At 34.7% G+C, this 26,780-nt stretch overlaps 5 protein-coding genes across 5 annotated transcripts in view; 4 read left to right on the top strand and 1 right to left on the bottom strand.

Moving 5' to 3' along the window:
- The window catches only part of LOC125877105 (glucan endo-1,3-beta-glucosidase 12), a 343,740-nt gene that overhangs the window by 154,209 nt on the left and 162,751 nt on the right, over window positions 1-26,780 (top strand). The window lies entirely within an intron of this gene.
- On the top strand, window positions 1,874-6,339 carry LOC125877099 (laccase-7-like). Its single transcript, XM_049558417.1, has 6 exons — window positions 1,874-2,032; window positions 2,849-3,000; window positions 3,641-3,885; window positions 4,580-4,708; window positions 4,811-5,770; window positions 5,983-6,339. The coding sequence occupies exons 1-6, from the start codon at window positions 1,931-1,933 to the stop codon at window positions 6,111-6,113; spliced, it is 1,719 nt and encodes a 572-aa protein (XP_049414374.1). The 5' UTR covers window positions 1,874-1,930; the 3' UTR covers window positions 6,114-6,339.
- On the bottom strand, window positions 7,289-13,824 carry LOC125877122 (uncharacterized). Its single transcript, XM_049558444.1, has 5 exons — window positions 13,517-13,824; window positions 13,273-13,345; window positions 10,247-10,311; window positions 8,077-8,183; window positions 7,289-7,619 (listed from the first exon to the last, which is right to left on the bottom strand). The coding sequence occupies exons 1-5, from the start codon at window positions 13,649-13,651 to the stop codon at window positions 7,418-7,420; spliced, it is 582 nt and encodes a 193-aa protein (XP_049414401.1). The 5' UTR covers window positions 13,652-13,824; the 3' UTR covers window positions 7,289-7,417.
- Window positions 15,514-24,423, top strand: LOC125877095 (cleavage and polyadenylation specificity factor subunit 3-I). Its single transcript, XM_049558412.1, has 6 exons — window positions 15,514-15,644; window positions 16,757-16,910; window positions 17,004-17,101; window positions 18,761-18,806; window positions 18,889-19,038; window positions 22,681-24,423. Exons 2-6 carry the CDS (start codon window positions 16,758-16,760, stop codon window positions 24,319-24,321), a joined length of 2,088 nt encoding a protein of 695 aa, XP_049414369.1. The 5' UTR covers window positions 15,514-15,644; window position 16,757; the 3' UTR covers window positions 24,322-24,423.
- Window positions 25,530-26,664, top strand: LOC125877121 (ethylene-responsive transcription factor 3-like). The gene has a single exon (XM_049558443.1). It carries the CDS (start codon window positions 25,760-25,762, stop codon window positions 26,360-26,362), a length of 603 nt encoding a protein of 200 aa, XP_049414400.1. The 5' UTR covers window positions 25,530-25,759; the 3' UTR covers window positions 26,363-26,664.

The raw sequence follows: 26,780 nt of genomic DNA, 5'->3' as shown, positions 1-26,780 counted from the left end.
GCCATATTCATACAATGGAAAATGTACTTTTCACATATATAATGGAGTACTTCATTTAATTCCTTATTAATCCCTTTTTATTAATGCCACTGAATTGTCATATTGAATAGTGCTTGCTATTTACTCCACAGTACAGCTTTTGTAAGCAAAAAAGTGAAAAGAGCTAAAATTTGACGATATTTATTATTTGAGCACTTTGATGATTCTGTTTTTCCATGCTAGCTGCCCTTGGCCGGTTGCCCAAATTAAGAAAAGTTCGAAATTTTTTAGGCTTTTGATTTTCATTTTATTCAAGACAAACATTTAGAGTATATTAACAAAGGCGTATTCAAGATTTTAGGATGATGATGCACTATTATGAAAATGTGGATCTAATTAGTTTGACATTTAGTTTCTTATCATTGAAAACAATTAAAATTTTAAAATTACAGGTCCAAAATTGAAATGCTTAATTAATTAAAATACCAAAAGTGCTATCAATAACCACTTAGAGAGGTGTTACCCAATTTTAGAAAGAAAAATAAAACAAGATAGATATAAAAGTCGAATTTCTAACCTCACTACGAGGTGTACTCTATCATCATCACATTATATGATACTTCGAGTGTGGTTTCACACATCTATTTGTAACAAAAAATTAAAAAATATAATACTACTATGTACAATTTTGAAAGGAAAGCACAAATCCGGTGACCCCCTCTTGTATACGCCTCTGAGTATATACAATTATCACCATGAATATTGATGAATGGAGCTAGCGCTTTTCAATTTGATGAATCATACATCACTAGAATGCTAGTGTACAAATGTTAATAGAACCTCAACTACTAACGATAAAGGAAGCTACCTAACTCTAAATAACAAGAGGCTTATTGGAATTAAACCATTGAGAAAACTCTTTAAAAATAAAATAAAATAAAATAGAGGAAACAGTCAAATTTAACATATATAGATGTTCTTAAAAAATAAAAAAAAAATAAAAAATTTACAGCTATCTGCTAGAAAGTCTTGTTCAGATTAGTATTTATTTGATGGCCAACTCAAGCTATCCTATAACTAACTTTTACTTAATTATTTTTTCCAAATTTTCAGAACCCATTTTTCAAATGTCTCGTTTTGCCTTAAACAAAGTCTTTTACGCAATCGTGGAAATGTTTAGGAAATAATTAGATAGACCCTATAGAAAGTGAGATTAGGAAAATGTATGTGAAATAAAATTTTAGCTGAGGATACAAAAAAGAAAAAGAAACAATGAAGAAGGAAAATACATACTTCTAATAAAATCGTATTCTCCGTCTCAAATTATCTATCGTGTTTCTCTTTTACATGTCCTTTCATTACATTAATTAAGAAGACACTTATTCCGTAATTAAGATGATTTTTTTTTACTATTTTACCCTTATTTATGAATATAATCTCACTTCATTGTATTTTTACTCTATTTATGAGTTATCAACCAATAATTGAGGTGTTTGTACAATAATATTAATTTTGCCTTAAACTTCTAAATGACAAATATTCTCTCAAGGACTGATAAAAATAAAATGACAATTTTACTATATCACCATTTAAATACAAAAAAATCAATATTTTGAAAAATGACCATAATTAATAATAAGAGTAAACTAAGAACTAAGTGATAAATTATCTTTTCATTTTTCAAATTGAACAAGAGTGAATATATAATGTTAGTATAGTGGAAAAAGTAATTTAAGATAAGTATTTTTTAAAAGTACGATAAATAATTTTAGACGGGAGAGTATATTAATCGTGATTTGTGTGTGTACATTTCTTAATTAGAAAATATAGGTGCCGCTTGTGACTTTCGTTGGTGTATAAACTTCTGTCTTCTTATATAAAGCCATTCATTTCTCATATTTCTCTTCATCTCTCAAAGCCTTTACACATTGAATTATTGTATTTAGAGAAAATGAGGCATCAAATTTTCTTGTTATTTGCTTGCACCACAATAGCTCTTTTAGCTTCTTGTTCTTCATTGGTTTCAGCTGAAGTTGTTGAGCATTCTTTTCATGTACGTACTATATTACTAATATCTTCTTCTTTTTTTATTTCCCATGCAAAATATATTACTATAGTCAACTCTTCATAAAACCTTTTTCCATAGAAATGCTTTTACAATTTTTATTTTTACGTTTACTGAGATGATTGTCTATATATGACTTGCTTTCGATTATACATTTTAAAAAGTTTTTTTTGGTTTTTCTTAAAATTTTATGTCTAATTAAATACTCTCACATGAATTGAGACATATGGAGTATCACTTTCATTTCTTTCATTCAAAAATCATTTCCTTTTTGGAAAACATATTAATTTATAAGCTATATTTCAAATTTGAAATATAACATCAAGTTAATTTTGAAATTTTCACGGTGAAAACACTAATTCTCAAATAAAGTGAAAATTATTCCGTAAAAAGTAAAAACATATGACAAAACGGGTCCTTATAATATTCCGTATGATATATCATAGATATAAACATGCATGCATCGATTTGATAGTCTGACCATGGTTTCCACTTGTTACACCTCTTCTAATAAGTTTTATTTATGAAAAATGGCAAAAATAATTAAATTGCATTTGGTAGAACTTCTATTTTAATGTAGGATTTAACTAATTATATATACTTCCAGTAAATAATTGTCTACATTATTAGTGTATTTTAACCATGATATATATGATAATATGACAGCTTTCCTACCATATTTTTGAAGTTGTCAATTACACTCATACATCAAGAGTTGTTATTACTCTTATATCTAATTAATACTCGTACTCTTTAATTAACTAATTAATGTATCTTTAATGATTTTTTAAAAAAAATATATAGGTGCAAAACCGTACTATAACGAGATTGTGCCGTAGACAAGTAATTACTGCTGTAAATGGAAGTCTTCCTGGTCCAACCATACGTGTAAAAGAAGGAGACACCCTTGTGGTTCATGTCTACAACCTTTCACCTTACAATCTCACTATTCATTGGTAAGTTTTCATTTCAATTTTAATTTCAGTGGCAGAGCTAAAATTTAAAGTTTATGATTTTGACTTCTGAACTTGTCACCGGACACCTAGCTTGTTTTTTTTTTCCTGGTACCCCATCGATCAAGATGATAGTGTTTTCATTACTCTCCAATGAGACTCGAACCTTCAACTTATCGTTGATGGTGGAGATCAATGTGCTCAATCACTAGAGCTAGTCTCACTTGTCCCTTAACTTATTTTATTTACTCACCTCACAATTAAATATTCTCTCCATTTCAATTTGATTGTTCTATTTTGACTTGATACGGAAAGTAAATAGAACTTTTGAATTTTGTAGTCTTAAATTAAAGAAATGTAGAATGCATCAACATGTCTTTTAATCTTGTGGTCTTAAACATTTTATGTGAAAAATCAAAACTAAAGAGCTGCTAAAAGAGGAAAGAGAACATTCTTTTTTAAAGGAACTAAAAAGAAAAGTAGGACAAACAAATTGAAACAAATAAAATATTTAATAAATTACCTAATACAAATAAAATTAGATAATCAAAATGTGGCAACTATCATTATCAGATTAGATAATATCATTACGTAATGTAAAATAATTAAAAAGTAATGCAAGTTTTATAATTAATTGATGCAGGCATGGAGTTTTCCAGCTATTAAGTGGGTGGGCTGATGGACCGGAGTTTGCGACCCAGTGCCCGATCCGACCCGGACATAGCTACACATACAAGTTTAAAATAACAGGACAAGAAGGAACTCTATGGTGGCATGCACACGTGTCATGGCTTAGAGCCACAGTTCATGGTGCACTCATTATTCGCCCAAAAAAAGGCCACTCTTATCCTTTCCCTAAACCTTATAGAGAAGTTCCTATTCTCTTAGGTAACTTTAATTAATCCTTCTTCACTTATGATTTTACTTTGATGTATAGTAGTAGTAACTACTGAGTCATTTTTGTCGGAGAGCGTTTTATCTTTAATATGAGAATTACGGTGAAATTTAAATTTAATTGAGCTTCAATATGAATATCGAACATTGGGTGAGAAACAGATGAACAAAACTAGTACATTGGCCCAATATGAGCTTAAACAAGCGATATGGTCGGTGATGATTTTATATATGGTGATTCAATTCATTTGGGATTGAGATACATGACAGAGTCACCTTAGGTGAAGGGTGGTTTAATGCACACCTTTTTGTCGAAAAATCATGTGGTGTACAGAGATTAGATGTTAGCTATTATAAGTGTATATTTAATTTTGCAAACCCTTAACACAATTGATCGAGAAAAACTTGCCATCCTAGTCTTGACACCTCTTCAATTCTCTGAAAATACACACTACTTAAATAAGTAAAAACAACAACATATATGGTGAATCACTTGGCTTCTTCATATGTTTATTTCCTTATATTTCAACTCTTCTTAATGAAAATTCTTATTCAAGATTACTACTACAAGAATGGGCATATGGAGTGAAATCTAACCCATTGATAAAACTAGCAAATGAAGAATAATGTTTTATTTTTCAAATTAAGAAAGGAAATTATTGAAATCACTTTAAACATGTTAATGCAGGAGAATGGTGGAATGCCAATGTTGTGGATGTGGAGAATGCAGCGCTAGCAACTGGCTCAGCACCTAATAACTCTAATGCTTACACTATTAACGGCTGGCCGGGCGATCTTTACCCTTGCTCTGTTAATCGTAAGATCTATTCAACGAGTTTATAGCCTTGGTCGACAGGCCAGGTATTCTTTGAAATTTTGTTGTCTTGCTAACTTGAATTTTCGTTTTTATTTGTATTAGAAACTTACAAGTTGAAGGTGAAACATGGAAAAACATATCTCCTACGTATCATCAACGCTGCACTCAATAACCAACTTTTTTTCAAGATCGCCAATCATAAAATGAAAGTTGTCGCGGTTGATGCTGCTTACACTGATCCCTACGTCACGGATGTAGTTGTCACCGGGCCGGGCCAGACGACTGACGTCCTCTTGACGGCCGATCAACTACCGGCATCGTACTACATGACGGCTAACCCCTATGCTAGTGCAGCCGGGGTGCCATTTGACAACACCACAACTAGAGGAATTATAGTGTATGAAGATGCATTACTACCATCAACTCCCATAATGCCAATTCTACCTGCCTTTAATGACACACCAACAGCCCATAAATTTTTCACTAATATAACTGGGCTTGTAACTGGCCCATTTTGGAACCCACCACCTCGAAAAGTGGACGAACACATGTTTATCACTATTGGGCTGGGCCTAACTGCTTGTGGAAAATCAAGAAATGCAACATGTGGAGGCCCAAATGGACAACGATTTTCGGCTAGTATGAACAATGCATCTTTCCAGTTTCCAGACAAGATTTCAATGTTGGAAGCCTTTTTCTACAATGTTGGTGGAATTTACACTACTGATTTCCCAGACAAACCACCATTGAAGTTTGACTATACAAACCCAAATAATAGCATGAATCCTGCTATTATAATGACGAAAAAATCGACAAAAGTGAAGAAAATTAAGTTCAATTCCACAGTTGAAATTGTGTTCCAAAATACTGCTTTGATTGGGATAGAAAATCATCCTATTCACTTGCATGGATTCAATTTCCATGTATTGGCACAAGGCTTTGGCAATTATAACCCTGCAGTCGATAGGAAAAAATTCAACTTTGTCAATCCACAAGAACGTAACACAATTGGCGTTCCAGTTGGAGGATGGGCTGTCATTAGATTTCGAGCTAACAATCCAGGTAAATATATATATAGCACATCCATTTGAAATAGAATTTCTTTTTATAATCATATCTGTTACGTCCCACCAACACATATATTTTTGCCTCAAGTGGAATTTAAACGAGACATAGTTCTCAATCAATCTTTTCATTTACCACTATGCCATACTTTTGAAACAAACTTGGCATGGTTGATAAATTTGTTCTAATTATTAATGTGGAAATTACAGGTGTATGGTTGATGCATTGTCATTTGGATGTTCACTTGCCTTGGGGTTTAGCAACAGCTTTTGTTGTTGAAAATGGGCCAACATTATCAACTATGCTACCTCCTCCTCCACCAGATCTACCTAAATGCTAGATTATTAAGTTCCTTCTTTAATTTTTTCGAGTGATTATATGATTCTTGTTCAGTTTTGTTATTAATTTTTTCAATTGTACAAGTGAGTCATTTGTTTTCTGGTCATTCTTTTGACTTGTTAAACAAACATGGGTGTATTTAGTTATATCATTCTTTAAGATTCTGTTAAGTGTAAGTGTTTTTTTATTATGATAAATAAGATTTTGTCTTTGGGATTCCCATTAAACAGTAAGTAGTATTTTACTTTCAACTCTTTATATATACTTACATCACCAAAATAAGATTTTGCCTTTGTGTTCTTTATATATACTTTCATCACCAAATCAGCCACAAATGGCACTTTCATAGGTTATTCCAAAGTCCACATTGTCATACCCAGTATAATCCTACAAGTGAAGTGTGGTGAGGGTAGTATATACGCAGCCTTAACCTCTCTAATGAAGATAGAGAGATCCGATGGACCCTATTTCTGAAGTTAATAGGGGAAATGCCAAGACTACATTGAAAAAGCCTAATGTTCCACCACAGTGATTCTAACCCAAATCCAGGTTTATCATGTGGCTACTGATGCATGACAGGTTACTATTAACAGCTGATAGAGCCAGAACTTTACCCTCCTCCAATTTGAGGTCGGTTTTTGGCATTTTTTTAGTAGTGAAATGTTGTGTCAAAGGTGTGAGGAAACAAGAGACCACTTGGCAGAGTACACCAGAAACTATCGAATAGACTCCTCAGATGGCTGCAAAGAAAGCCTAACACAGCAAGGTCCTCTTCACTGGACAGTCAAGAATGCAAAGGGGATACATCAGGCATCAGCTGCTCAGATTTTCAGAATGGTGGTAGCTGAAACAGTGCATACCTTGTAGATTGAAAGAAACCAACTGAACTACTAAGATTGGAAAGAGAAATACAGCGTGGGGAATCGAACCCCTACCAAGTAGATGAATATTCATGTATCAATCAACTGAACTACTAAGATTCCACGGTACTTAATGATATGAATGGTTAGTTACCAACAGAAAAGATAAAACCTAGTCATGTGATCTTCAACCTCACGAGCTAAGAGGAATTTTCTCCAACCCATTTAGGAGCCAACTACTATCCCAATTAACATTAAGATTTCAAACCCTAATTAGTAATTAAGAAAGAAGGAAACACAGTTCAATGACAAGGTATTATAAACAATAATATGGTTATCAACATTTGGTAAACTATACGGCTTTTCTGTACTAGCAGTAATTTCGACAGAACCAAAAAAAAATAGCCATTGGACCTCATTTTGTCAGCAAGTTAGGGGATTATCCTCAGCTGTGGGAAGTAGATGCACCCTTAGGTAATGTTTCTGATGCTGTAACAAGATTTTCTGGCGATTTAGACCTTATTAGTGGTCGTCGTAAAAACCTGAGTGGCCATCTTTTAGGTTTTATTTGTCCCAACAATTTCATCTGTTCTCTTCTAAAATTTCTGTTTGCGTACCATTTTCCACCTCGAAAACCCAAGCCATACCTGAAATCAAAGGCACAAAAAGCAAATCAAAGGGAATACCGCATGTGTACCAAATCAGGTTTTGAGTTCTTGATATTTTCTAAGACAGTTGATGAGGACACCTTTCTTTTTTTCAACAAAAGTTTCTAAAAGTCTAAAATTATATAAAGAAAGAAGAGCTGCATAACAAATTAAAGAATTATGGTGAGAGGGTGTATGTAAAAGCGAGTCTCTGTTTGTTGAGACTATTTTGATCATTTAACAATAAATTTGAAAATTTTCCATGATAATAAGAAGCAATGAGAACTTCTTATCAACAAAAAAACTAAAATGATAGAAGTACTATAGGGTTATAGGGCAATGAATAGAACAAGAAAATGGCTATCTTACCAAATATTTAACAAGCTGGGTGAAGGGGGAAAAGAACAAAAAATAAAATAAGAACAAAGTTAACTGCTAAGAAGAAAAAATGACAAACCCGAGAATTAGTGCGGTTCCAGCAGTTGCAGCACAAGCCGGAATACTAATGGATCCAGACACTAGCTTCTTAAATTCAGGATCTTCAATTTGATAATCTTTCTTCATCTGCCAGATAAAAGGTCATGTTAAGAACTAATGAAATTTAGAAGAATTGCTTGTGGCACATAAGAAAACCAACGTGGTCCATGGGACCTGCTAGAATAAGACTGATCATGTGAGAGCAGTTTATCAAAGGAGAAAAGCGCCTGATCACCTTTGCAATGGAGTACCAAGATCTTAATATCTCATGGAACGAAGCTTTTGTTAGCACTTCTTTTCCTTTTTCCATGTTCATAAAGCTTAGTTCCATGAGATATTAAGATCTTGGTACTCCATTGCCACACAGAGCCAACCTTTAGAGACCGCAAAATGAAACTTCCAAAACTAACCTATTCTGGTAAAAAAGAAGCCATGCAATAAGGAATCAGTGATTGTTCTGGAGCTGAACAATATGTTGACAAGGATACTCAGGGAAATAACCTATATATTGATGTTCGACTACTCACTCTGTTATAACATTTTATTTTGGGATAACAAAGAAACCCCTGCTCAGTTGGTTAGCTGGCCAACATCAAAGTTAGAGCACAGGTCTGAAACCAGTAGAAGTGTGGGCCTGCCCCTCTACCCTCCTCCCACTTAGATACCAGATTTTAGTAGTCACATTTGTGGACATCTTCCTATGCCACATCCATTTTGTACTTCTTTTACCAGGAAACAAAGCAATGGGGGTAATTATTTATGATAATTTGTTCGTGGTTTTATTTTTTATTGATTCTTACACGAGTACAATCAATTTGTAGCAGTTGAAAGCAAACAAGAGGGGATGGTGGTGGATGTTGGAGAACGAGTGATTTGGCCAATAGAGGTAGGAGAACAAACTAGAAACAGATGAATGGAGAAGTACCAGTTGTGGGGTGACAATGAACATGATTACAATGGAGTCAAAAAACAAAGAAAGTGATCGGCGGAAAAAAAAAAGAGTCTTGACAGGTAAAATCTTTGATATTTGTAATCATCAGATTATTTTGGCCAGGCCAACCCCCACTTTATCCTTCTGCATGCCCACCCATTGGCATTCCTATAAGAAGCATTGAGTCACTTGAAATTGAGGGTTTTTCGTAAAAAATCACATCCTTCTGTAAAATTTTCTACTTTTTGGTATACTGCTTGTATACATGTGTCTTTGCCTTTCATTCATAAAATGTTATTACTTTATCAGTTGTGGAGGATTTTCATTAGTCTCAGGGGTTTTGCTTGGGCTATGCCTAACAAAATCACACATCTTTTGTACAGCTGGGGAGAAGTGGGGGTGGGAGCTGCAGACATAGATAGATGGAGGATTGCCCCAGCCTGTATTTGGTAGACTGTTCGAAAAGAAAGAAATGCTAGATATTCTGAGAGCAAGAGTTATGATCTTCAAAAGATAAAAAAAAAATTGTATCAGGCTTTTTTGCTCCTAGTGCAAACAGATGTATTTAGAGGACACTGAATCTATTATAGATATCCTAGGTTCCTGTTAGGATTTAGATTCAGTTTCTTACATTTTTGACAAGCTGTAAATATGATTTTCAGTGCAACCATGTACTGGTTCAGAGAATATTCACAAATGATACCTTCTCAACAAAAAAAAGAGGAGAAGAAGGTAGCACACAAGCTGGCGAACATGTAAAACCTAGTTAACTCCTCAGTCCATACTCCATACCATGCTTAACAATAGTTGAATCTTAAACAATTCAGTCCATATCCATAGTATGTACAGAAGGTCAAATTCCATACCTGTTCTCTAATTACAAATTACCCAAAGAAGACAACTTTGCCACATCTTCGCATTGCCTTGGGGTTGGGGATAAAAAAAACTACTCAAAAGTTTTATGCGACACTCGATCACAAATAATTCTAGGTTGTAATAATTTTATTTTTAAACTTCATGTATTTAATTGCACTAACTTGTTTCAAAAAATAATTACACTAATTTGTAAGGGCGTATTGTTTAAGAATTAATCCCAACAAGCTTACACCCCTTCCTATATTGCACTCCAAAAATCCTCTTGTGTAGTACACATCTTATTCTTTTGAACAGAAATAGTAAAATAGTTGTGGGACAACATTATTCTGCAATGAAAACTTACAGCTTTCTCTATAGATTCAAGCCGTTGGTCAACTCTCGATTCATGAACATGTCGTAAAGTATAACCTGCAAATGTTTGACAACTTAAATATGGCATTACCAAAGTATCTAGGGAAAGAAGAGTAGCTAATATAAACATAAAACGAACAAGAGATTAATGCATGCACTTCTAGCACATATTTAGCAGATAATTCTAAGGAACCAAGTCAACCAATTTAAGCCAAATCCACATTTGTGCACCAAACAAGACAATTCACAATGTAGCCAAGGGTTCAAATCCAGATAGACCACGTATCATATAAGAAGATGAAGGAGATACTCTAACGAAAAAACACACTTGACGCCGTCAATCAAATGTTGTGCTGTGAATATACAAGAGAAGCATCAAGCCATCAAAGAAATGCAAAGCCAGACGCAATGAAGTTGGAGGCAAAATGTAACTTTTACATATTCTAATAGATACGTCGTATGAACATCCCTGACAAACAACCTTAAAAATCTTATTCACTCAACTGTCAGCTGATCAATTATGCAAAATAACAGTCTCACTGATGGGCAAGATATCTAAAATTATAGGTCATATTCAATGGATCAGAACTTTTCGCATATTGGAAACACTCTAATATGCTTGCGGTCAGCTGACTTTTAAAAACCAAACAGTGTTTATAGAACTAATAGACGTCTTATTTGTCAGGAATGGAGAAATTCTACGAGTTAATTGACAGATGAGCATGTTGGAGAGCAGATCAAAGTTCAAGTTGCAAGCATAATGGTAGCAGCACTATATTGAATGGTAAGAATTTACTGTTTAAAATGCTAAAGTTATGAATTCTACTATATTTTATAATTTCTTCATTACAAAATATGTAATCATTTCTTCACTTCATGTCAACTTTTACTTCATTTTTGCCTTCTCCATCCCTTTAATGTACCAGCATTGCAGCAGCTCCTTGGTTGTCCTCAGCATAATCTAGTCAACTCCCACAATGTCTAGTATCAGATCCCAGATTTTCTTGGTGAATGAGTAATGTAAGAAGAGGTGATTGATATCCTCATTTTGCCTTCACTAAAGGCGAGTGATATCCTCATTTTGCCTTCCACTTTTAGTGAATGTCTGCTACATATATTGACGATTGACCCCCTCTTTCTAGTGATTTTCATGAGTTAAGCATGCTCCCTAGTCTACTATCCAGGTGAAATACTCCAGCCTCAAAGTGCCTTTTACCTCCAAATACACTCCCAAGGCCAATCATAAAGGTAATAGAAGGTCTCTTGGTTGTTTGTACCATGCTTTTACTGTAAATTTTCCTTTTGCATCACCTTTCCAAATTAGAAAATACAGGATTACTGTTGTGAAGCTGGAGCAGTAACAAGGACACAGTGTCCACTTCCCAGTCATTTAAGCTACACCTGAAGTTGAAATTCCAGCCCTGATCCAACCAAAATCCTGCCAAAACTTGTTCGTCCTCCCATTTCCAACTTGAAGTGAGGTGTTTGAATGGAAGGAGCTCCGACTAAAGATTCAAATCTTTTGCGTTACAAGTTGGATTTGGCTGCTGCAGGAACCTAAAGGATTTCTGACTCGTCAACAAAAGTTTGCTTTAGTTCTACTAATTTAATTTCACTGCTCTAGGCATTCCTCAGCTGCTAATTATCTGGATGTCAAAGATGGTTCTGACCAGTATAATAAACTTATTCAGAAGTCGAACCTCCTCACACCAGACCTGATATATCCTTTGTTGTTTAAACCTCAATCAATTTATGCAATCTTCAAGGGTTCCTTGCTACATTCTCATGTCCTCGAAACATCAAGCAAGATCCTACACACAGTTTTTCTATGCCTCTTTGCTTCTTTTCAACTCAAGTTTTCTGAACAGTGATCAAGGAGACCAGTTTTTGTCTGTGTGGTTTTATTAGGTACCAGATTGCTCTGTTGAAAGTCTAAGAAGCAGCTTACCAGTTTTTTAATCTTCAGTAGAGGCTGAATATAATTCGATTAGAGAACTGGTGGTACAATTGCCTTAGGTATTTAGACCGCTAGATGAACTGATTGTTACATCCATTACTCTTGTCCCTTGGACTGTGACAATCAAGTATTCATTTACCTTACTGGATCCAGTTTTTTTTAAACGCACAAAACACATTGAGCGTGATTGTCATAGCAGGGAGGAATTGATTGAGAATATATGTCAGTTCATTTTATGCTTATCTGTCTCAATAGGCAGATCATTTTACTAAGCCACTACCATACCCTACCTATAATCATCTCCTAATCAGCCTCCAACTTGAACGAGGGTGTTGGCAAGAAGGCTTACATGCAAGAGGAGCTCACTCAAGCAAAGAAGACTTCGTCTTCACATCATTAGCTCAAGAGATTGTAGGTGATTAAGTAGCTAAAGTTCTTTTCATTAATCAGTTTGTTCCAGTTGGTATATCATTTGATTAAATACTTTGAACCACATTGATTTAGATATGGTGAATTGCAAGTAGCAGCATCTTGTATATAGCTGGAGAAGTGTGTGTTACACATAGAATGAAATTGTTGAAACTTCCTTCAAGTTCTTTCTATATTCTCTCTAAAAGTTTTGACTTGTGTATGGTGTTCAATGAATTTTGTCAAAAACACATCTTTCTCAATGACCAACCTCTCCCATTCAAGTTCTTTTCTCTTTTTAAGGGACAAGTTCATTTTCATTCCCTCCATATGGAAAGTGTGAAGCAACTTCACTAACCAACGAATTCCCTAAAATCAGATGACACAATGCAAACTAGAATAGGCTAATTGATCCAAGTAGTGAGTGACAAGCTCCAATCAAAAGACACAGCGTGTACGCTAGAAAGTGTATAGGCAAGTCTCTTCTTACTTATTAAATGAAGAATAACTACTCTCTTACATATCAAAACTTCTTCACAAGCCAAAGAATGAAAAACAACATTAAATGGTAACAAGTGAATACCCAAAACTCCAACAAGAATTAGCATTTAGAAAGCAATTTAATAAAAGTGAGGACAAAACCATCAACATACCGAACCATGCTGTAGCAACTGATGCTATTGAAGTCGAGATTGTGAACACCACCTTATGCCTCTCAAATACATCCTATTCCTCAATAAAATCACACCAAAACAAAAGAAAGAAATTACATTTCCACTATTACATATGTTTATTCACACAAAAAAAAACAACTTTATTCCAAAACCCATAAAAACAATCAAATACCCATCAAAGAATCACAAAAAAAAAGCTCAAAAAGAAGGAAAAAGACAGTACCTTTGTTGAATAAAAAGTGTCCTGAATAGCAGACCATGAATTAGAAGCTTTTCTTTTCAACTGAGGCACTGTTAGACGATTAACAATTGATGAACCAGAGGTTCTAAACCGCTGCAAACCTCTGTACATGTACATGGCTTCCAGCAAATTCGCAAAAAAAAATAAAAAAATACTAAGAATTATCAAAATTTAGGAGAATTGGGCTTTGTTTCTTCGTATATTAACTTTGGCAAGAGAGAATTAAGCTAATTTGCCTAGAACTGTCTTCAGTTCAGAGTGATTAACTTGCGGAATGGGCAAAGTCTACTTGGCTTCAATTCATCTTTTTCGCCATTTATTATTTTAGAATTAAAATTTGGGGATTTGGAGGCGCGGATAATTGACTCGTTTTAACTGTTTTTAGGTTAAAATATTTATTTTTACTATTTTTATAATGAATAAGATAAAATCAAATTCTTAAAACAATTTTTTAAGTTAAAATAATAAAAATAAGCTAATAATTACTTATAAATTAAAATTTTGTACTTTACAATTTTTGACGTAGAAGTCATAGGCTAATTCAAACAACCTCCAACTTTTTATAATTTCAACTTTGTCCTCAATTACAAATGCTTAAAATAAATTTAAATTTTATTTACTTTTATTAAAATTAAGATGTTTAAATTTAAATAAGTATCTTAATAATAAAGATATGATAATGATATTTGTTATTTAAGCATTTAAATATATATAATTTCTAAATATTTAATATAATAAATATATTTATTTTTTTGCTGAACAAATATAATAAATATATTATTTAAATAAGAGAAAACACATAAAAAAAACTTTTTAAACTTGACAGCACAACTTACTTTAGCACTTAAAGTCTTAAACTACACGGGCGTTCCCCTTAACATTTTTCAAGTGATTTAAACACCTCCTAAGGGATGATGTGGCAAAGAGAGTGAGTATACTCTCCTTAAAGCAGTGTGAAAAAAGAGAAAAAAAAAGCTGAATTTTTTTAAAGTCCCACACATGGTCTTTTTTTATTGGCCAATATATAACTTAATATTTTAAATAGTTTTTCTTGATATATTAACTCTTTAAAAATATATAAATTTTCTTATTTAGATGAAAATAGAATTAGTGGGTCCCCTTTTTAATTTCTTTAATTTTTTTTTCTTTTCATTTTGTTGTCTTCCTTAGTACACATTTTTCTCTATTGAAACACCTCCTCCTCCATCTTCCTCCCCCACTTCTATATCAATTATTTTCATTTCACTAGTTCTTTACTAATCTGCCAATGTCATTTTATGGACGTTGATTTCACTGTATATTATTGGTGTCGATTTCGTAAATGTAAATTTTCTTGAATTTTGAGTAACCCATTTTGATTTCTAGATCCATTCAAAAATTTCTCCTAGAATTTATATTTTTTTTTATCAACCTTCTTATACAATCTTCATTTCTTATTTGAGTTATTAAGGAAAAATTGACTTTCAAAAAAACTTCATTCTCCAAGTGGGTAAATTCGTAGGGTGGATTCGAAGAAGATAATGTGAATATTATAGTGAATTTTCTTCATTATGGTTATTTAAAAAAATTGTTGAATAGTGAAGAAGAAGAAGAAAAGAAAGTATTGAAGGTTGAAATGGTGAACAACGAGGAAGAAGAAAGCGAGGGGGTGGGGGTATGCATTTATAAATTAATTAATTGATATAATTAATCTTAAAAAGTGTTTACTAAAAAATAGTAAATAAGTAAAAAAGAACTAAAAATTAATGACGTGGTACCTATATCTTTATGATGTGGTGCTTATGTGGCTATGATATGGCAGATGAGAGTGATGTTATAGTCTCAGGGTGAAAAAAAATCACTTCAAAAATAATAAAGGGTATTTAAACACCCGTATAGTTAAAACAATAACTAAATATTAGAGAAAATTTTACTCTGGAAAAAACAAAATAGACATTAGAGAAAACTTTATTAATCTGAATAAAGTAAAATAGATACACACACTTTTTAAGTACTCTTGAGATTTTAGTAATTTTTTTCCGATATTACCCTCAATCAACAAAAAGCCCTAACTTCTTCTTGTTTTTCCCTCCCATCGTTCCTTCACCTGCATTTTTCCTCTGCGATTTCAGTAAGTTTTTCTCTCTGCATTTTCTCTATGCGTTTTTATCACCTTCTCAGTTTACCCGGGTTTTTTTTTCCACCCGCCACTTTAATTTTTATTTGCTTTGGTTTCTGCTCAAATCTTCAAAAAAAATAAAACCAGTGTTTTCAAATGTCGATGATGATTGAATTGTTCGGATGTTGTTGTTTATAGTTGTATTTTTCTGCTTAATTTCTTCGAATAAGTGCTAGTAATTATTTTTTATACTATAAAAGAGCTGATTATTCTAAATTGATGCGACAGAGGGGGAGTAGTATTTTTGTGATTTCCTTTGTTGTAAGTTAGAACTTGTAAATGAAGCTGAGTCCATTTACAGTTCATAAATTTACTGTATACATAGTCAGGGATCTTTTGGGTTTTTGATGTAATGTTCTTCACAATCTCTGTGCTTTCCTTTTTGTAATATATGTAGCATTTCAACAAAACAAACTTTCTGTTGTGAGCTGAAGTAGGCTTGTGAAGACCTTAAGGATTCTTTATAACCTCTTTTATCATTTAAAATCAAGGTTACTACATGACTTGGCAATGTACTTGCTTAATACACTTAGTTACACTAGCAATGTTATGTCAATTTTCTGCCGAAAATCTTTTACTATTTGAAGCTGACTTGTAACTCAGTATTCAGGCATGCTTAAATAGCTGCTGGAACTAGCACTCAGTATTCAAGCACTTTAAATAAATGAAATGTAGCAGAAATCTCAATTATTTTGTTTGAAGTAATACCTTCCCGCCCCCCCCCCCAAAAAAAAAAAAGTAAAAATAAAAATTGGTTCTTGAAATAATATGTTTTTGCAATTAATCAAGGCGTGGGAAAGCTGGCCCGGACACCATGATTATAATTTTGTTTTGTCCTTTTGCAATCTGGGTAACTGTGTTGTCTTGGTATCGAGGATTGGTATAGCTAACAATGAATTTTGGATAGATGCTTAGTTGATGAATGTATTGATTTTTACTGTTTGGTCATAATGAAGCTGAATGATGGTTTAACCAGATAATTTTTTGGATTTCTTTTGCTATTTTCTCTTGCACAATCATAAGAATTTTCATAATCTAATTCTTCTTTGTTATTTGGGTGTCAGAATGGCATCTACGGGACAGCCACAGTCTTCTTTGAAGAGACCTAATCCTGGAGTTAATAGAGACGGAGATAAACTGGTTATCACTCCTTTAGGGGCTGGAAATGAAGTGGGACGGTCCTGTGTTTTCATGACTTTTAAAGGGAAAACAATCATGGTAGGCTACACGCTTTGTCGTTCTTCTTCAAAAAATATTTTTCTTGGCCACAAGTTCTGAACTTGGTTAATTACTTTTGATGTTTTTTGGTAGTTTGATTGTGGCATTCATCCAGGTTACTCAGGCATGTCTGCCTTACCCTATTTTGATGAAATTGACCCTTCATCTATTGATGTTCTTCTTGTTACCCAGTAAGTTTTCTGTGCCAGATCTCAGTTAATAGTTATATGATGCTCGTTTTATTGTTTGGAATAATGTATCTCAATTGGACACTGCAGCACAAGTTTTTCTCTTTTCTTTTTCCAAGCATAATTTGATGATTGGCTACCAATTTTCTATTTATTTCATTTTGATTTCTCTCTTGGTGGGCGATTTTAAATGTTGATATCTTGGTGTACTGTTTTAAATGTTGAGTGTTAGATGCATTTCCATAATTTTGGTCCAGATTGGATTAGTTTCTCTATATTAAGACGTTATATCTCTTATCTCTGCTTCTCAACTTGTCTGTGCGAATGTCTGAGGAAGAGAAGACATGTTCAGGTAGTATCTGTCATAGGAATGTGAAACATATGCTGATTATCCTTTTGATTATTGATCCAAGCAAAACACTAGGCGATTCTTCCCATTTGTTCCTAGCTTTGGTGGACAGAATTATCTGATATCTTTTGTTGGTGGAACGTGACAGGTATCCCGTGGTACTAGGCTCTCACACCACGGTCATAAAAATAAAAAAATAAGTAACAATAGAAGACCAGGAGGAAAGAAGAAATGAGATGTTTGTATGAGGAAATTTTCTTTCACATTTAGAGGTATAAATCCATACGTAAGACTGAGTTTTTGAACGAACACAACCCTTCATATAAGAAGTTATCGGTGCGTTTTGCAGCCTTTGTTAGGTTGCATTGTTTCGTTTGCCCTTTTTTACAAGGGCAGGGTTTTGTTTTTAAGTTGGGTATTTTTAGGCTTTAAAAGGATATTTCGGTAATTTTACTTTCAAGTTTAGGAGTCATGCTTTTAATACAACATATATGTTTGGATGGGCACAAATTTCTATTGGTTTGAAGTACGTAGTTGACTCGTTTATAAATGGTTCAGACAGGGAACAGATGCTTTAAAGAGTCATTGAAGAGTGATTAAAAGGAATGGCCATAGTTAGAGAAAAAGAATCTTGAATCGCAATTCTTCTAAGTGTTGTCCACCCATCCAATTGCTAAACATATCGTTCTGTTATTGAGTACAAAGTTGTGGGTTTGGTTATTCTTATATTTTTGTTAAGGTTAACATTTATTAGATATGCAACATCATTTTGAATCTGCTGATGAAGCTTTACAAAAAGATCAAGGCACTGAGCAGACCGGTGATATAATTTGTATCATTTACAGAAGAAAGTCTGCACGAAAAGGCTAACAAAAAAATGGTTCTATTCTTAAGGCTAATTATGTCGTTCCTTTTGCCTTCCAAAATTCTTCTATGCATCTCTTCCCAACAGTCCAAATGATGAGGAATAGTATTCCGTGGTTTTGACTATTTTAGCAGTTGCTGGATAGAATTATTTTTTTTCAATATTTATTGTTATTGTTTAATTGAGCAGTGGGAGGACTAAGTAGTGGTTGAATGGTAGGAGTGGGCTGGATCAAGTTTCAGCGTATTATCTATTTAATGTGGTTTTGATTTTGAGCAACTTACTTGTGCACCCGTTAGTTGTCTCTGCAGTGGCCATCGAGTCCCTTGTCATTTGTTATAACTGTTGACCGTTCATTGGTTGTTTCTTTTTTATCCTTATTTTATTGGTTTCTGTTCCTGTTTATCTTACTTGGCTACTCACTTAAACTTGTTCAAATGCTTTGCAGTTTTCACTTGGATCATGCTGCATCCCTTCCTTATTTTCTCGAAAAGGTTTATTCAGGGGTTCATGGTCTTTTTATTCCGTACATTTAGTACTTATTTGCTGGTTCATATGGGTTCTTTTTATTTTCAGACTACATTTAAAGGGCGTGTTTTCATGACACATGCCACAAAGGCCATATACAAGTTGCTTTTGTCAGATTATGTTAAAGTTAGCAAAGTCTCTGTTGAAGATATGTTGTTTGATGAACATGACATTCTTCGCTCCATGGAAAAAATTGAGGTTTGTTTTCAACATCCCATGCTTGATCTTCAAGCAGTTGTATGATTAGTCACTCAGATTATAGATTGATACTCTTGTGAGGTCTTGGTTTGAAAACAGGTTCTATGCTGAACAAAATATTTTCACTCCATTACTAGTCTGTATTATACATCTGATCCACATGTAGACCTCTTGGAAATTCTTCTGTCTAGGATAACACTGTGGATATCTAGCCTTCTATTTATAAGCTTTTTGGAAGAAAAAACCCTTTTCTGTTTAGGGATTTTTTCAAGTCCTGCATCAGGTTTTTTCCCTTGCAATAATGGTGAATAAGGTGTAATTGCTGATGTGTTTATATTGCCCAATTAATGTTTAGAGAAATATAGAAGATGAGAAAGATGTGGTGTTCTGGATATTTTTCATAATATTTGCAGATTCCCCTCATGTTTGCACATTGGATATGGCTTTCCACAACAAAAAAAACTTGTAATCAGGACTTTTGGAGGTTGCTTGGTCTAAGAATATGATATATGAGAGTAAATGCTATGGAATTTTTTGCCTTGGGGTGAATTGTCATATTGTTATATTTTCTATATTGATAGTAAATTGTAGCATTGTTGAACTAGTGATTTGACAGACAGACAACAGTGAGTTGTTGGCAAAGGTGATTATGATTGAAATTAGATAGAGCCTAGGGGTGGATTATCGTATTGTTAGATTTGCTATTTTGATCGTAAATTTTAGCATTATTGAATTAGTGATATGACAGACAGTGAGTTGTTGGCAAGGTGATTGTGATTAGATATCTCGATGGATCCATCAGATAAGAATGTCTCAACATTGATGGTTCAATTAAATATTCAGAATGACTGTTTAATAACTAAAACCTCTCAGTAATTATCACTTATTTTATTGGTTAGGCTTCTCTATAAAGAGCTTCCCTATGTGTACCTCTTTTCATTTAGGTTAAGCTCATTTAGTGTTAGCAGTAATTAGGACATTCCGGTCATTTCAACAGAAGAGGTGTTTATCTACACTTTTTTTTACCATACACACCATCTGCGTATTTTCAGCTGCAGCACTTCTATCCAAACAATTAATTGGTTATTTGTAATTTCAGCTGCAGCATTAAAAGAAGTGTTTTTCAACACTTTGGTACTAAAGCTACTTAAAATCGGCTAAGCCAAACGGGCTCTAAGTCTAAATTGAACCAATAAAAATTTAATTTGCTTAGTATTTCCTTTCCTGATTAGAACCAATTTGCTAAAGTAATAGATTGTGCTGGCCTGGAGAGTGAGGGGGTGTAGTGGAGGGAAGGGATGGTGGGGTGATAGTGAAACTAATTTGGTGGTGTGGTGGGAGCACGAACCCTAAAAAGAGTTTCCTTGGCCTACTGTCTACAAGCTGGAAAATGAAAGCAACTCAAATATATTATTTCTTCACCCGGATAGTTGAATTCTGACTCTATTATTGATCTCCTTGGACCATAAGAGGTTGTGTCGCAGAAAATTTAATTCTATTGGACATTTTTGGCTTTCCCTTGTTTGCTTGTCCTGAATGAGTGTTATGTGTAACTTACAATTAAATGGTCTTTAGAGAAGCTATTGAAGTTGGACTGTGCTTTTCATTTAGCTGAAGGAGTCTTAGATCGTGCTTTGAATATGCTATTGGATATAAGAAACATTGATATTCTTACTGAAAACAAGAGGGATGGATCGTGCTTTGAATATGCTTTTATGTACCTCATTGGACATCTGCAACCTTGGAGAAATACATGTTTTATGAATGTCAGAGAGTATACACGATGATTCACCTGCATCTTTAGCCTTGAACTATTCTTTTCTTGCTCTTTCCTGCTAAATAAAATTCTTCTTTTCCATCCTCAAAAAAGAAAGAAGTTGAACCTTTTTCATTCTTTTGGAATTGTAATTGGCCAGTTTGTTGTTGGTGAGCTCATTAGAACTATTGGCTTAGGTGCACCCGGGGCTTTGGTCTAGTGGTAAGAGTGTAGCACGTGATGTGAGTTAGGTGCACATCATGGTTCGAACATTACTGCAGAAAAAAGCCCAGTATTTTAAGTGGAGAAGGATAGAGCGGCAGGCCCATTACCCACCTAGTTCCAAACTGTGCCTCATGTCCTCAGGGAGTTCTCGATTATCACAAATAAAGAAAGAAAAAAAAAGAACTGTTGTCTTAGGTTCTGTGAGTATGCTTACATAGTTACATGACCTTCTTAGTTGATTTATGAGAGGAGAAAGTCTAGTGTTATCAAAGGCAAAAAGCGCAGAAAAGCTCTAAGGTCCGTGGGGGCTTTAAGCGCAAATAAAGCGCGGGCTTTAATGAAAAAAGGCGCATAGGGAGAAAAAAAATACAACCGTATATGTTTAGTCCAAGACTAATAATTATAACATGAATGACAAATATATGACCAAAGAAATTGAAAAAAAATTATGATAAAGTGAAATATCAATTGTTTAGTGTCACTTCTTCATAAGATGCTCATTGGCAGGGAAAAAAGTTTGTCTTAGAACCTTGATGACGACACTGAAGCGCACATAAAGCGAGGCGAAGCGCTCAACACTTTTTGTGCCTCGCTTCAGGCTTAGGCGCGNTCTTCATAAGATTGGAAAAGTTTGTCTTAGAACCTTGATGATGACACTGAAGCGCACATAAAGCGAGGCGAAGCGCTCAACACGTTTTGTGCCTCGCTTCAGGCTTAGGCGCGCCTTTGATAACACTGGGAGAAACTATAAAAGGGTGTTTGTGTCATAAACCATGCCGCTATTTCTTGAATTGGTGTATTATAACTCCTTACCCATTAGACCTTATTACAGAAACTACCAAGTCATTACTCTCATACTCCCATCATATTAGCTCTGATGTTTATTTTCTTGGAAATTCAAATTTTTTATTCATGGTAATATTGTCTATGTCCTCCCATCAATAACCCTGTGGAATGGTGGTATCTTTGGCATTTTGCCTCCTTTTGTCTTTTAGTAATAGTCAAAGATGGTTTTCAGATATTAAGGTAGAAGTGAAGTGCTGTGGAGAATGATTTCATCTAACAAGATTACAGCACGATAAAAATAGCGGACCTTTCTATTTGTTTACCAATGTACTAATGCCACGACCCTAGAAATGCTGTTGCTCTTGGACTGTAAAAAGCAACGAAAACCAGTTCTAATTTGAAATACATTTTTTTATGCTGGACACATCACGTTATCACCAAATGAGCAGATTAGATTACCTTTTGCTTCTGTTTCTACATAAGCATTACACTAGGGGTGAGGTGCTGGAGGGGAAAAAATAGGACCTCCTGGAAAATGGAAATGGAACAACCTCCTCCTTAAGCTCAACTTAAAAAGAAGAAAGAAATCATTTGTAGGGAATAGCACCAAATTTTTAATTTTTTCTCCCTTGAGAGGAAAGAGAAGCATATCCTGATTATTAGATGTTTGTCATTCAGTGTTTACATGTTTTAAGTTTTGTTTTTTTTTCTAATTTTATTTTTTGGGAACCATGTTCGGTGTAGGTTCACTTTTTGTATACCACTTGTATTCTGGAATTTTCCCCACCATATCAATGAATTATTACTCATCATTTTTTAAATCAGACAACATATTTCATTAGGCTTATTTTGACATGTGAAAACTTCTTTTGTAGGTTATTGACTTCCATCAGACTATGGAAGTAAATGGTATTCGCTTTTGGTGTTATACTGCCGGCCATGTCCTTGGTGCTGCCATGTTTATGGTTGATATTGCTGGTGTTCGAGTTCTCTATACAGGAGACTATTCCCGTGAAGAAGACAGGCATCTCCGCGCAGCTGAGATCCCACAATTTTCTCCAGATGTTTGCATTATAGAATCAACTTATGGTGTTCAACTCCATATGCCCCGTCAGATAAGAGAGAAGCTTTTCACTGATGTCATACATTCAACACTGATGCAAGGGGGTCGGGTGCTGATTCCTGCTTACGCCTTGGGACGTGCACAGGAACTTCTCCTTATTCTGGAGGAATATTGGTCTAACCATCCTGAACTAGCTAACTTCCCCATATATTATGCTTCTCCACTTGCAAGAAGGTGCATGGCTGTCTATCAGACTTACATCAATGCCATGAATGAAAGGATCCGCAATCAATTTGTCAGCTCAAATCCCTTCAATTTCAAACATATATCTTCCCTGAACAGTATTGAAGATTTTATAGACAACAAGCCATGTGTAGTGATGGCAAGTCCAGGTAGTCTTCAAAGTGGTTTGTCAAGGCAACTGTTCGATAAATGGTGCTCTGACAAGAAAAATGCTTGTGTCATACCTGGGTATGTAGTGGAAGGGACCTTGGCGAAGACTATCATCAATGAACCGAAGGAAGTCACTCTCACAAATGGCTTGTCTGCTCCACTTAATATGCAGGTTCATTATATTTCATTCTCAGCTCACGCTGATTATGCTCAGACAAGTACCTTCTTGAAAGAACTTATGCCTCCCAACATAATTCTAGTCCACGGAGCTTCTAATGAGATGGATAGACTCAAGCAGAAACTTACCTCCCTCTTTGCTGATGGGAATACTAAAATTATCACTCCCAAGAACTGCCAGTCAGTTGAAATGCACTTCAACTCTGAGAAAATGGCAAAAACCATTGGAAAGCTGGCTGAAAAGACCCCTGAAGCGGGCGAAATTGTCAGTGGTTTACTTGTGAAAAAAGGTTTCACTTACCAGATCATGGCACCTGATGATCTCCATGTCTTTTCTCAGCTATCCACTGCAAATGTCACACAGAGAATAACTATCCCCTATTCAGGTGCTTTTGCTGTTATACAACACAGGCTTAAGCAGATCTATGAAAGTGTAGAGTCCTCAACAGATGAAGAATACGGTGTACCAACTTTGCGGGTGCATGAGCGAGTGATGGTGAAGCAGGAGTCAGAGAATCATCTCTCCGTTCATTGGACAGCAGATCCAATTTGTGACATGGTATCTGACTCTGTCGTGGCATTGGTTCTGAATGCCAGCAGGGAGATGCCTAAAGTATCAGTTGAATCGGAAACTCCGATTAATGAGGAAGAAGATGCAAAGAAAACTGAGAAAATAGTCCATGCACTCCTGGTTTCTATGTTTGGTAATGTGAAATTTGGGGACGATGGTAAGCTGGTAATCAATTTTGATGGGATTTTGGCTCATCTGGACAAACAAACTGGTGACGTTGAATGTGAAAATGAAGCTCTCAAGGAGAGAGTTAAGACTGCATACTGGCGAATCAGAAGTGCTGTGAAACCAATACCGCTTTCTGTATCTTAGCCTCTTGTATGTTTTTTGTAACCGTGTTAAGAGTTTTGTGCAAGAAGTATATTGTAGTTTGTTTTCAGCTTCATATAGACAGGAAGAAAAACTTATTCTAAATCTTCAAGTCTCATCAGTAATTCTATCCTTTCTTCAACTTTCTTTGATCTGAAAATTCTCCTGTTTCAAGTTCTGGGTGTTGGTGACTTGGTGTTTTGCATTTTGTTACCTTTGATGGTGCTGGTGAGGTAGTAGGTAGCTCGTGAAGTAATCGAGGCGTGTTGCAACTTGCAAGCTGACTCGTACACCACTGATATAAATACAATATTTTTTCTCAAAACTCAAGTTCAAATTCACCAACTCAAAGTTAGGTCTCCATGTTCTAGCAATTTCTGGTAAGTTCTTACTACTTACAGTTACTGAGGGGAATGCTTTTTCTGGTTTAAGACACTAATAAGATAGGATCATTTACCATAATATAGAGTTAATAGTTTGTTTGTAAATTTTGCTAGAGTTAACGAAGTCTCAAAAGATAACAAATTCGTTTTGAAGAATATGGAGTAATATATAGTTGGCTGAAAGTGATAAGAACTCACCATCTTTTTACGTAAGAGTATAGGAAATGGTAGTAGTTCAGTTAAACGACTATCAGGATTTTTACTTTGTTGATGATGATTTGATTCTTCACCTTGTAATCCTCTTTCCCTCTTCTTGCCAACTTATTTTTAGTTTATTTTAATTAAGAAGGAAAAAACTCTGAAAAAATGATTAATCATGGACGTGTGATTTATATCACGAAGGAATGATGGGGAGGTAGACAATCAATATGTTGGGCCGAATATATTATAGGATACTATAGTTAAGTTAATTACATAAAATATATCATCTCCTTTAATTATATGCATCAACATCAAGTAGAAAATGTATATAATTGTACAACTTATTGAGGCAAATACATATATCAAAGAAAACGACATTTTATATGATTAACTTAACTACCTAATAAACGAGTAAGAACACACGCTAAAAAAATTCTAATTTGTATCGATAGAGTATAGTTGAAACACTTTATTAGAAGTTAAGGTACTTACTTAGAATCGAATTTAGTTTGAATATCTAAATGAAATGTCCTAAAGTTTGTGGACTAAAGTATTGTAGTTCACAAACATCAAGGACAAAATTGGTTATTTTAGTCTTGTAGTTTTCCATTTAGCATTTCCAGCAATCCATGGCATAATTCCATATCCACTAAATATATTATTTTTTAATAAAAAAAAAAATAGCAAAAAAAAAATCAGGCTGGGGATGAATCCCCCTTTCTCCATTGCCAATTTGCTCTGAGCAACAAACAGTCATTTTCCACAAAAAGCAAAATCATCTTCCATTTCATGGAAAATCGGCAAAAAAATTGAAAAAATACCCATAAAATCCAATCTTGATTCTCAATTCACCGGCCATGCGCTACCGGAGGTCGTCGGAGCTAAAAAGACCAGGATCTGACCTCCTTCAACAACCTGACGCCGACTCACCTCGTTATCGAGGTGTTCGTAAACGGCCATGGGGTCGATTCGCAGCAGAGATTAGAGATCCGATCAAAAAGACTCGAGTTTGGCTGGGCACCTTTGACACCGCTGAAGATGCCGCACGCGCTTACGACGATGCTGCACGCTCTCTCCGTGGACCTAAGGCGAAAACTAATTTCAATATTTTACCTCTAACAGAGGATCCTTATGATGAGGCGAATCAGTTTGAGCTTTTCCCCAATTCGAGACCGGCTTCTAGCAGTATGAGCAGTACGTTGGAATCATCTAGTGGGCCTCGTGGTGGATCGAGTAGTAAGGTGACCCGGATGAAGATTCCTCGCCCGGTTCTTCCGCCGGAGGACTGCCGGAGTGATTGCGATTCGTCGTCATCTGTGGTGGATGATCGGTGTGATGTTGATCAAACGTCGTCGTTTTTTACCAAACAACCTCTGCCGTTCGATCTGAATCTGCCGCCTCCGTCGGATAACGATGGAGTTGATGTTGATGATTTGCACGTCACCGCTTTATGCCTCTAATTACCCTTCTGTTACGGTGATGTTTGTTGTTAATTAATTTGATGATGAAGAAAAAAGAAAAAAAATAGGTTTTTTAGTTTTCTTTGTCAAATCTTCTTACTTTTTTTTCAAATTTTCCTCGGAAAAATGATGTACTCAAATGTCGGATGATGAGAAACAAAATGGGTTTTTAGATTATGTGTAGATAGATTAGTGTAATGAGTCATGATGCGATCTGTATTAAGAAAGATTGTATCTGTATTTGTGTCTGTACCACAAAAAACATTGGATCTGATCTTGAGTTACTGTCATCTCTTGATCTAGTTTCCCTTGCATTTTTATTTTTTTCTATTTTACCCTTTTGTATATAGGAAGTTGGAATTTATAATAAGAACTTATACTTGCTAAGCTCCGTCTAGTCATTTTATGAGTTCTTATG

The sequence above is a fragment of the Solanum stenotomum genome, chromosome 9 (assembly GCF_019186545.1).
Source record: "Solanum stenotomum isolate F172 chromosome 9, ASM1918654v1, whole genome shotgun sequence".
In the NCBI taxonomy this organism is placed as follows: Eukaryota; Viridiplantae; Streptophyta; class Magnoliopsida; order Solanales; family Solanaceae; genus Solanum; species Solanum stenotomum.
Note: the sequence above shows the minus strand (reverse complement) of the source record. Positions and strands in the feature narration are given on the sequence as shown.